This window comes from Mercenaria mercenaria, chromosome 2, assembly GCF_021730395.1.
Source record: "Mercenaria mercenaria strain notata chromosome 2, MADL_Memer_1, whole genome shotgun sequence".
NCBI lineage: Eukaryota > Metazoa > Mollusca > Bivalvia > Venerida > Veneridae > Mercenaria > Mercenaria mercenaria.
In genome coordinates this window covers 115,986,661-115,998,025 of record NC_069362.1, presented here as the reverse complement: position 1 = coordinate 115,998,025, position 11,365 = coordinate 115,986,661, and the positions used below count along the sequence as shown (strand labels likewise).

At 35.8% G+C, this 11,365-nt stretch overlaps 1 protein-coding gene across 3 annotated transcripts; it reads left to right on the top strand.

The window, feature by feature from the left end:
- Window positions 1-230: 230 nt before the first annotated feature.
- On the top strand, window positions 231-10,953 carry LOC123565082 (cytochrome P450 2D16-like). 3 transcript variants are annotated; one of them, XM_045359090.2, is made up of 9 exons: window positions 231-324; window positions 2,046-2,469; window positions 3,218-3,446; window positions 4,064-4,190; window positions 7,661-7,835; window positions 8,297-8,433; window positions 9,144-9,237; window positions 9,564-9,770; window positions 10,470-10,953. In XM_045359090.2, exons 1-9 carry the CDS (start codon window positions 295-297, stop codon window positions 10,652-10,654), a joined length of 1,608 nt encoding a protein of 535 aa, XP_045215025.2. In that variant the 5' UTR covers window positions 231-294; the 3' UTR covers window positions 10,655-10,953. The 3 variants fall into 3 exon arrangements, with proteins under 3 accessions (XP_045215025.2, XP_053393602.1, XP_045215027.2); XM_045359092.2 differs by lacking the exon at window positions 231-324 and adding an exon at window positions 948-1,163; XM_053537627.1 differs by lacking the exons at window positions 7,661-7,835; window positions 8,297-8,433.
- Window positions 10,954-11,365: the final 412 nt, after the last annotated feature.

Sequence of the window (11,365 nt, the reverse complement as noted above, 5' to 3'; positions counted from 1 at the left end):
ATAAATTAAACTTTAATTTGTGGGGTATCGAATTTTTGATTTCCAAATACATGTAGAACTTTTCTATCTAAGTTTAAGTAATTTTTCCTTCTTTGTTTATATAGGCAAATTAATCGATTTTCCGATAGATCGATATGTAAGCTCACGCCAGCGGGGCCTAACACTATAGCAGTTTGGGTAACTGCATCTAACTGCTACACACGTGAAAAAAGCTGTCACTATGATTATTCATTTATTTATTTATTTCTTTATAATTCATTTAATATCCTCCACAACATCAAGATTACATAGGCAATGAATGGAACGTTACCTAACACATTACAGGTATACTTTTTTGTTATTATCGTATTTGAAATTTTCGTCAATGCATTAATTTAATGCATTGCGTCTGCATCAACATTTTGGTAAGTTTTTGATACCTCGCACTTTAAAGCAGCATGCCTCCAGATTTGGCTACAAAAATCTTTCTTTCAAATTGAAGTTTGGTCATATTATGAACATTAGAATATGAACTTTTGTTTCTAAAATATTTTTAAAAGTTCCAAATAAAAAAAAAAAGATGACCGCGTCTGGAATCGAACCCCGGACCGCCGCGGCAATAAATACATTTTCCCGTCGTCGTAACCAATAGCGCTATAGCTGAAGTATTGATTAATGATTTCAAAATATAGACATTTATAATCGAGACAGTTTACTTGGAGTAAAAGCGTGACAAAGGCTTTTGGATTTTCGTCGTAAAAGGTAGTAAAAACAGCAAATTCTCATGTGTTTCCGTAAGATGGTTTTCAGTAATTAAGTTTTAAAGCCTTCTTAAGAAATGTAGCATTTATTTCAAGATATCTAAAACAATATTTTGTTGTTGTCGAACGATCTGGAGGCATGCCGCTTTAAAGGTATACTAGTTTTTTTGAAAGTATTTGAAATCTTCGTCAGTATTTAATTTAATGCATTGCGTCTGCATCAACATTTTGGCAAGTTTTTGATTAATGTATCTATGCACACATTGCAAACGTTTCAAGTTTTCTCATGGCAAACTTAATATTTTTAGTCAGATTAAACATCTAGTTTTGGCAAATGCAAATTTAAACTGCGGGAATTGCTAAAAGTATTTCTGTATTAAGATCTGGATATAGATTGCAACCATTAATAGTCTTCGATATCACGTAAGTAGTCACGTTTTTCTTACTCGAGATAACATAAGACTATCATTTTTATTCTCCAACTGCTCTGTTTTATTGCATCTTATTGATACTTGAAGTAGTCAGGCTGGTGATCCTTTGTGCAAACAGATTCCGACATGCCCAGATTGAGTATACCGAGGTTCAATGGGCAAAGTGATATGTAGGTATGTTTGTAGAAAATGAGCGCATGCAGTTACAGTAGATGATTTCATACTAAACCTCTGAAACTGTTTAGGGTTTACCTACATAATTGTTCCATGGCATTAAACTCTTCCTTTACTTTCATTTTTCGCTTGTTTCTACTTAAGTTTGTCACTTAGGCAGACAGAATTTTGGTCCTTGTGAGACATATCTATGCGAAATGTTTTCTACATGTATAGAAAACTTCAACTAAACGGATGCACAATATACACATATATAATTAAGATCATATGACATTACGGATTCATTTATAATATACGAAACTTAAAACGTTTCACAATATATGTTCGACATCAAATCACATGTCCGTACTCCCTATATAAGGTTTGTTCACTTTTACGCTATAGATCACAATAATCCAGATGCCACTGATCATGTGAACTGCAAACTGCAAAGAAGATAAGTATGATATACAGAAATGAAGCACTATCCGTATGACCAGCTTTGTAAGCAATGTGTAATTTAGAAAGAAGAAAACTACACATAGATGTATCATTCGAAGGTGTTGCCACCGACCGTTCCTGTGCGGTTCCCTCTGTGTTCTTTTATATAACCAGACGGTTGTTTCAAAAATCCTTGAAATTCTCGAGGGTGACATGTTTTTTGTTCACAAAAACATGTTTTATGTTCTTTGATCCCGTTTCATTAATTTCTTCATTTCAGCCCAAAGTTGAGGTCCAGAATTATGTGGGACAGACTATAGTTATAAATACGAGTTCATTAAACTTAACCAAACTTGCGATGGATATAAGTATAATAGTAGTGTTTCTTGGTGTCTTTCTGCTTTCTTATTTCTTGACAAAAAAGAAACAGAATCTTCCGCCTGGATACTTCGGGATCCCGTTTATTGGATCCTTAAGCATACTTCGCAAATTTCCGGGACGGAGACCTCACGTAGTACTTTACGGAGAGTCGAAACGTTTTGGACCAATTTTCCGCTGGTATATTGGTCGGCAGATGTTTGTAGCCCTTAACGGTTATGACGTTATCAATGAAGCTCTGGTGAAGAAAGCAGATGCATTTAGTGACAGACCTACGTTTATAAACGTTTTGAATGCTGCATTGCCATCAAACCCGGATGAAAAAGGTAAAATAACATTAATTTTTGTAACCGTGTCACGAGAAAAGGTCGGTATCTCGGATTCTAAAGGATCGAGCTATTTACTTTGAGAACCGAAATTCGACTTAAAATCTTATTTTGTGCACATGTTTTATGGACAGGACTTGAAAATGTCTTCGAGATAGCCGGAATGATGAGGAAAGCGAGTTCGAGATATCGAAATTCAGCTGTACTCCGTTGCATAATGGCGCCATGTTCGTATTTAAAGTGTAAGATGTGGCTGTGGTTGTTAGTAGTCCTCATTATGTTTGATCTTCTACAACACGTACATATAGTGGTTCTCGGTGGCCAAGTGGTTAAGGTTGCTGAATTCAAATCACTTGCCCCTTACCGATGTGGTTTCGAGCCTCACTTCAGGTGTAAAACAAGCCAGCAAGCTGACTTACGGAAGGTTGCTGGTCCTAACCAGGTGCCCGCTCTTGACAACATAATGCACAGAGAGGCACATGATGTCTTTCCCCACCGTGAATAGCTGGAAAGTCTCCATACTCGTTTGAAAAAAAAAATGAAAACCTATATATTGCAACATTGGATAACACTAGTCATATGATCCATTGTGATCGCAAATTGTTCCATCTTTGTATTAAATGAAAACATCTTCGATTTAATTTGCAGGTTGGACAAATTTGCATGATGTAAGAGTAGTATGCGTTTCAAAAGATGTTGATACACGCGCTTGACTTTCTTTCAGTTCATTTTATTTCGAACATTTCAGGTGTAATATTTTGCCAATATAACGCAGAATGGAGAGAGATGCGCAGGTTTTCACTTCACGCACTGCGAGATTTCGGAGTTGGAAAAACCTCCATAGAGGAGCAGATCATGGTTGAAACCGAGGCTGTGACGTCTATTCTGCAATCGCTAAAAGGAGAACCAACAGCCATGGATGCCATTATGCAGAAACTTGTGGGCAACGTTATTTACAGTATAATCTTTGGGAAAAGGTGACTTATCTTTCATCTTTTATCACTTTATTACGTTGACATTCTTATTTTGAATATTATCGAAGTGGTAAACAATTTACTAATTCCCGAAATACTATCCTATTTTGCCCTCTAAATTTCTAACTGATATTAACAACTTCTTTAATATTTGGTCACGTAAAAATGTCAGTTTCTTTGTTATACCAAAAACATGAAAGTTGATTAAATCAAAAAGAGGTATAATGCCATAAAAGATTGATAGAATTAGCAATATTTGCAGTGCTAAAACATAATTATTTGAATATGAATTTTATCTGGAGCAAAAACACCGTCTAGGTTTAATAGTTTCTAGAACTATATGTTTTTGTTGGGTTTAACGTCGCACCGACACAAATATAAATCATATGGCAACTTCCCTCTGTACGTACATTATTTCGTCATAGGCGGGCAATTGGGTAGTACCCCCGACCTTCCGTAAGCCAGCTAGATGGCTTCCTCACATGAAAAACATTAACGCCCCCTATCGAGGCTCGAAGTCCCACCGGTGAGGGGCAATCGATTTGAAATCACTGACCTTGGCCACGCGGCCACGGAGGCCCCGTCTAGAACTATCACATGTGACGTCATTTCTACTACAGATATGAATATGACGATCCAAACTTCGATATGGTCAGGAGTCTGACGAATGTAGCAGTTTCTGGTTCGGGAGCAGTCGGTATTGCAAATTTCCTGCCAGGGTTCATCACTAGAATACTTAACAAAGAGGTTTGTTCCATAAAACATTCTACTGGTACTCATTGTAAGGGTTGAACATGACCAAAAGATGCATTTTGAAATCTGTAAATTGTCTATCTATTTAACATTGTCCTACTGGGACCATAACCGGATTTTAGTATACGATGTTTGAACATTTCTACAAGGGCAAGCCCCTTGGCTCTCTAAAAATGTTTGACATATACGTCATAAGAATACGTATACGTCAGTCTGACGTCACTAACTGTCAGTCTGTAACTAAATACATAGAGTATAAGTTTCATTTTTTTATTTACCCCGCCTCCTTCTTGCTAATGTTGATTTGAGCTATCTATAAACAAATTTAGTGACTATTTTTACTTTTTAACCGCTATCACTTTACATTACAGTCTTCAGAGTCTAGATTGTGTATACTTCAGTGTTTTATACTTTCCTTTCTGGCTAATGGCCAGAGACGCCCAATTTAAAAATAAGTTGGAATAAGGTGATATAAGGTTACGTTTATTCGTTCATGATTTGTCAGCCAAGAAGTGATTCTAGTTAGAATACTTTATAGAACATGTGGTCAATATTTGCTATATTTGATGTGTATGGAACAAAAGTAGAGCAAAAACTGCATTGTGATTTCGTATATTCAATCTTGCAATTTACATATAATTATGCATTCGTTATTATCATGTTCCCATGCTTCCTTCGGACATCCCACTTTGCATTGTTACATGACCATTTGTGCATCCTATGTTTGCGTGTTTCTTTCTGATAATTATATTTGCTTAATTCTGAGAAATTAACTGTGCTTGCTTCATTTTTCACTCAGTGTATTAGCTTGTGGTTAACCTAGACTCAACTTCCCCATGTGTCTATATGCTGATGATATGGACAGAAGTGGCTCCTGGACAGGACCGTGCTTACTCGTATGCATGAATAGCAAACAAAGTTTTAAACAAACGCAATCTCTCTTGTCACAATGCAGAATGCAGCATGGCACTAAGCATAATGAGGTTACCATAATGTACATTTCTCATAATGATACTAGAGGGCGCTTTTATATTCGTGCTTGGAAGCTTCCGCTAAGTCACGGAAAAATACGACACTACGCATTTTGGCTATGTGTCCGGTAGCCGGACCTAACCTCTTTGATTTGTCTAGGCGTCCGGTAATCAAGTTCAAAGAATAGTCTAGCTATTCTACTCACTATGGCGTCGGCGTCACAAATTGGTTAAAGTTTTGCATGCAAGTACATAAGGCTATCATTTAAAGGCATATATCCTTGAAACTTACTTTTCCTTTTTCTAGGTCAATTACCAACCTCACTTGGTCAAGTCCTATAACTCTGACATGTATTTTGGTCAAATTAAGTCGTCCCCTTTTGGACTTAGAAAATCCTGACTAAAGTCATACATGTAAGGTACTATCTCCAAAACTAATGCAGATATTGAATTAAAACTTCGCATGTGTCTTTTCGGTTATAAAGTTAGGTGACAGCTTCAAGTCCCATAACTCTGACATTAATTTTGGCCAAATTATGCCCCTTTTGTACTTAGAAAATCCTGGTTAAAGTCTGGCGGGCAAGTTACTATCTCTTAAACTAATGCAGATATTGAATTGAAACTTCACATGTGTCTTCGGTGTTATAAAGCTAGGTGACAGCATCAAGTCCCATAACTCTGACATGTATTTTGGCCAAATTATTCCCCTTTTTACTTAGAAAATCCTGGTTAAAGTTTTGCTTGCATAGTACATACAGCTATTACTTTAAGGTATATAGCTTTGAAACTTATTTTTCTTTTTGTAGGCCAATTGCAAAACTCATTAGGTCAAGTTCCATAACTCTGACATGTATTTTGGCCAAAATTATGCCCCCTTTTAGACTTAGAAAGTCCTTGTTAAAGTTTTGCGTGCAAGTTACTTTCTACAAAACTAATGCAGGTATTGAATTGTAACTTCACATGTGTCTTTGGGGTTAAAAACTATGTGATGATATCTAGTTCCATAAACTCTGACATGTATTTTGGCCAAATTATGCCCCTTTTTAGACTTAATAAATCCTTGTTGAAGTTTTGCATACAAGTTACTACCTCCAAACCTTAAATGCAGATACTGGTATGAAACTCTATAGATATTTTAATATTTAGGGTAATATTCCTGCTTCTGGGACAACAATTTGAATAGTCAAGCATTGGCTGTTTTACGGACAGCTCTTGTTAAAAGCAGCATTTAAAAGTAACTTTTTTGACAGGCAGCTACTTTAATTGTTAATTATGTAATATAAGAGTGTTGAACTTAAAAAGTTTCTGTGCTGCGGGGTGATACCGCGTTGGCCGAGTAAAATTTTAGTCGTAAATTATAAAATAAAAAAATACTACTGATACAGATATAGCGCTACATTACATATCAATCTAAGGCTATCAAATATACACGCGTCTGCGTATTTGGGGAGAAAATTAATTCAGTTGACATAATTTTGTTGTGTAGGCTATGTAAAGCGCGCTATAAATATCTGCTAACTACACAATAGTAAAGGTAGTGTTTCGAAAACAATGCTTATTTCACTTGGATTCAGATAAGAATATAATTTTGTTGTTTGTCCGGTTACCGGACGTGTAGTCTTAACACTCTCGGTACAGTTCGTATGTTTCCGTATTCTTGTACATGGGGGTTATCTCCACTTGAACAAGAATTTAAGAATATATAAATGTATGTTGTCACAACGCATCATAACCCACAGCTGAATTTATATGTAAGCATCAAAACTCCTTGCATTTAAGCATTTAAGGAACCACTTATGTTCTTTTCATCAATTCGCATACACCATTGACCCTCCTAAGAAGACACAATGCAAGTAACCACTAGTAAATAAGATGAATGATGAATGTGGTTCGTAAGATTATAGCATGTCCGAAAGCAACAAGACTATTTTAGAAAAATGAAGCAAGCACAGTTAATTTCTCAGAATTAAACATAATGCATAATATACATAATAATAATTAAACACAAATGGTCATGTAACAAAGCAAAATGGGATGTCCGAAGGAAGCATGTGAACATGAGAATAACAAATGCATACATGTAGATCGCAAGATTGGACAAAAGCACAATGCAGTTTTTGCCATAATTCTGTTCCATAGATGTGTATTCAAAAAAGAAACGGGTTTCTTCCACAATGCCAATGATGTAAACACGTGGTCATATCATTCACGCGAAAATCACTCAAACAAAGTATCACTTTTAATATGATTTTCGTCCGATTTTTAAAAAAAAATGGTGGAATTAAGACAGTTCTTGAAAACTTGTGATTAGGTACATATGTTTCAATTTTTCGAAATCCGTACACGTCAAAATGCTATAATGGAAGTCTATGGGGAAAAATTGGTCGTCTCTAGCCTATAAACAAAAAGAAAAAAAAAATGAAACTATTTGTTTCGTTATTCCTACATCATGATTAGATCAAACCATGTGTCGACAATATTTCTTTATCAAAGGAAGCGGAGATAGAAAGAAAGAGGAAAGAGACGTTCATTTCGATAAGGAAATACATTTATGAGCAGATAGATGAGCACGAAGCCACGTTTGATGAAGACAACATCCGGGACTTTGTAGATATATATCTAAAAACATCAAGACAAGCAGATGAAAGCGTTAAAAAATTCATAACTAGTATGTATTGTTTAATCATGATCTCATTGTTTCAAGCGTTATCAATTTAAAAACCTAAATAAATGTTTTGGAAATATATAGTATTTAGTGTTGAATTACCAGAGTGTGTCTTTAGATTTCATTTTTCATTTGTGTCAAAGCCGTTGTCCTTCAAGGTAGTGGACCCGTAATGACCCACAGCAATTTCCGCATGATTACGTAATCATATTATACAATACGGCATTCTTCGTACGTAAATGTAACAGGACGCGCGCACGACTGTCCGACAAAATCGGAGGTACAGAAACTACGAAAATTGCCGAAATTCAGTGTCATTGCGGGTCCACTGCCTTAAGAAGGATAGTATTTATTACACCTGTGCGTTCTTTTCAATCATGATTTTAAATTGAGAGGTGGTGATGTGTTCCTTTAATAATATACATTAATAATATTTATGAATTAAAGACATATCTTTTGATCAGAGGGAAACATGTTTCGGGTGATAATTGACCTATTTCTGGCTGGTTCTGAAACTACCTCTACCACATTAGACTGGGCTTTTCTGCTCATGATCGAGTACCCCGAGGTTCAGAAGAAATGTCAACAAGAAATTGAAAAGGTATAATACATTTATTTAGGATTTTTAAATATCGTCAGATATTACAAAAGTTATCGCATGACCTTATACAGATTGTTTAATGATATGATAGAAATCATGCTTATTTGCAATACAGATACATTTCATAGAAATCATGCAATGTAAAAATACCAAGCTCGTGACTTTCCGACAGAGTGTTATAAAAACTTCTCAGATCCCCAAATTTCTCAAGCACGATCCCTTTTCTTTTTGACTAGTTGAACTTTTCGTACGTTTTGGAAAAAAACACAATAATGTAAAATACTACATTGCAGATAGACTTTGAAATATACCACATTCTTAATCTAGATGCTGTAACTCTCCGACAATTAATGATATGAGCCGCGCTAAGAGAAAACCAACATAGTGGCTTTGCGACCAGCATAGATCCAGACCAGCCTGCGCATCCGCGCAATCTGGTCAGGATCCATGCTGTTCGCTTTCAAAGCCTATTGCAATTAGAGAAACAGTTAGCGAACAGCATGGATCCTGACCAGACTGCGCGGATGCGCAGGCTGGTCTGGATCCATGCTGGTCGCAAAGCCACTATGTTGGTTTTCTCAAGGCACGGCTCATATGTGTTCTATCGATGGTACATATTTCTAAGGCAAAATTAATTTAAAGCCTTTAATTTCGAAAAAATTTCGCCACTGACGAAATGCGTCATTTTATAACAAGCCGTCCATTTTCAGGTTTTTGGAGACAAATGCATCGAGTACGCCGGACGTAACAAACTGGTGTATGTAAACGCAACGATTATGGAAATCCAAAGATATTCTACTATAGGTATCGAAATATTCATTTACCATTTTACTAACAATCTGAACACGAGACTCACCAGGTTGATTAAAAAAACTATATTTCAAGCTTTAATAGTTTATTTTTAATTCGATGTTAGATGTTCATATAGATCTATTAGTGAACAAAATATTCCTTTCTCAAAATCTGAGTTGATAAAAATGCAACTTAAAGATATTATTTATGAAGCTACTAGTTTTTTTCCTTCTTATTTTGACTTTAAGTCTGTTGTTTTTCAAAGAAAGCAGTTTGTTTAGTGAACGGACGTTTCTTTTCCACGTTCAAAATGCATTGAAATATTATCTAAATTTCAGTGCCATTGAATGTTATACATTACACAAGTAAAGATACAACACTGGCTGGTTACGACATTCCGAAAGACACAATGGTAGTTCCCTCTCTGTACTCTGTCAGTATGGACGAAAAGTACTTCCCAAATCCAACAAACTTCATTCCAGAAAGGTTTATAGACAAGGACGGAAAGATGGTCAAGAATGAAGCAGTTATTCCATTTTCAGCAGGTGATTTTACTTGATTAATTTTTGCGACTAGTTTAACAACAACCAGCAGAATTTGAAATCAGAAAAATGCTTATAATGGTTTTAATTTTAAGGTTTAAAGAAAACAAACAAAAGGCAAATGCTAATAATTTGAGATGCTCAGGCTGGTCTGGATCCATGCTGGTCGCAAATGCACTGTGTTGGTTTTCTCATGGTACGGCTAATTTCATTGTAATGAAAGAATGTCCGTCTGGTGCTGAATTTTTGGCGCGGTACAGGTAAATAATCAAAACATCTGTTTGTTCAGCAATTTTTCAGCTTTACAAAGCTGTCAGTTACACTAAAACGTAGTTCCCAGTTTCCAAACAGTACTAACTTGTCATCAAATAGCAACCTACATTAATTATAGCCGGGGACAAACTGTCTTTAGTCAAATCATTGCAGAGAGTCGTCTGGGATCGAGTCATTGGTAACAGTGTTGTTACTAGAAAGTACATTTAAATTAATTTCATACTGGAGTTCCGCTTAATGGTGCTATAAGGGAATGAGGGGTATGGAACTTTTCATAACCTATTATTACAGATTCAATAAAACTGATTTCTAATCCGGAGCTGATATTCAATAACGACATCTCACTATTACGTAAGGATATACATGTATCATAGTTCATATCCTTTTGACTACATGTATATATTGTTCTTTCTGTATAAATTTTTTCAGGACCCCGGACATGTCTCGGTGAACCACTGGCCCGGATGGAGCTGTTTCTGGTCTTTGTAAATCTCTTGCAAAGATTTACATTTACCAGAGAGAGGCCTGATCAACCTCATTCTTTGGACGCCAAGACAAACCAAATTACCAATGCACCAAAGCCGTATAAACTGAAAGCTATGAAAAGACAGTAACGCTGTTATATCAGTCGTTTCCGCAAATATAGTTTAGTTTGACCCCAGATCCATTTATGAACTTAGTGTAGGGAACAATGTAAGGTGGTAAGCTTGAATATAATTTTAAAGAAAACCTTACACCATTCTTATGTTCCATAATCAGTTTCGTTTTATATTTCGTTTCGGAATAAAAGATCCTGCGGGTTATGTTACAGTAAAATGCAAGTGTCTGTTCTCTGTACCCTGGCTTAATGTATTTTGTATGATCTAGTAACAATTTCCAACATTTGTACCGAATAAAGCAACATTATCAGTCTGGTATTATGACTCATTTCCTTAATGCGGTTTCATACTTTAAAACTGTTGGATATATTTTTGAATTCCTAAACCTCCCAAGCTGAAATTTCAATAATCCATACAGACTGCATAACGTCCAACTGTCCACCATTATTGTCCCATGTTATCATTGATTTTACACGGCGGTATTTGATAAGATAACTTGTAAGTGATAAATCTTTTTGTCCCGTGTCCTGGTTGTTCATGAATATACATACAATCTCAAGAGATTTAGAGCAAATAAGCATAATTCACTAATTTACGACATACAACATCGGATACGGTACCTAGTTGGTCGTTAGAATGCTAAAGAGTACAATAAGTTCGAACTCGGATACTAACATACGGAACATCGGCAATTACGGTAGACCCTCCAGGGTTATGGATTCAACA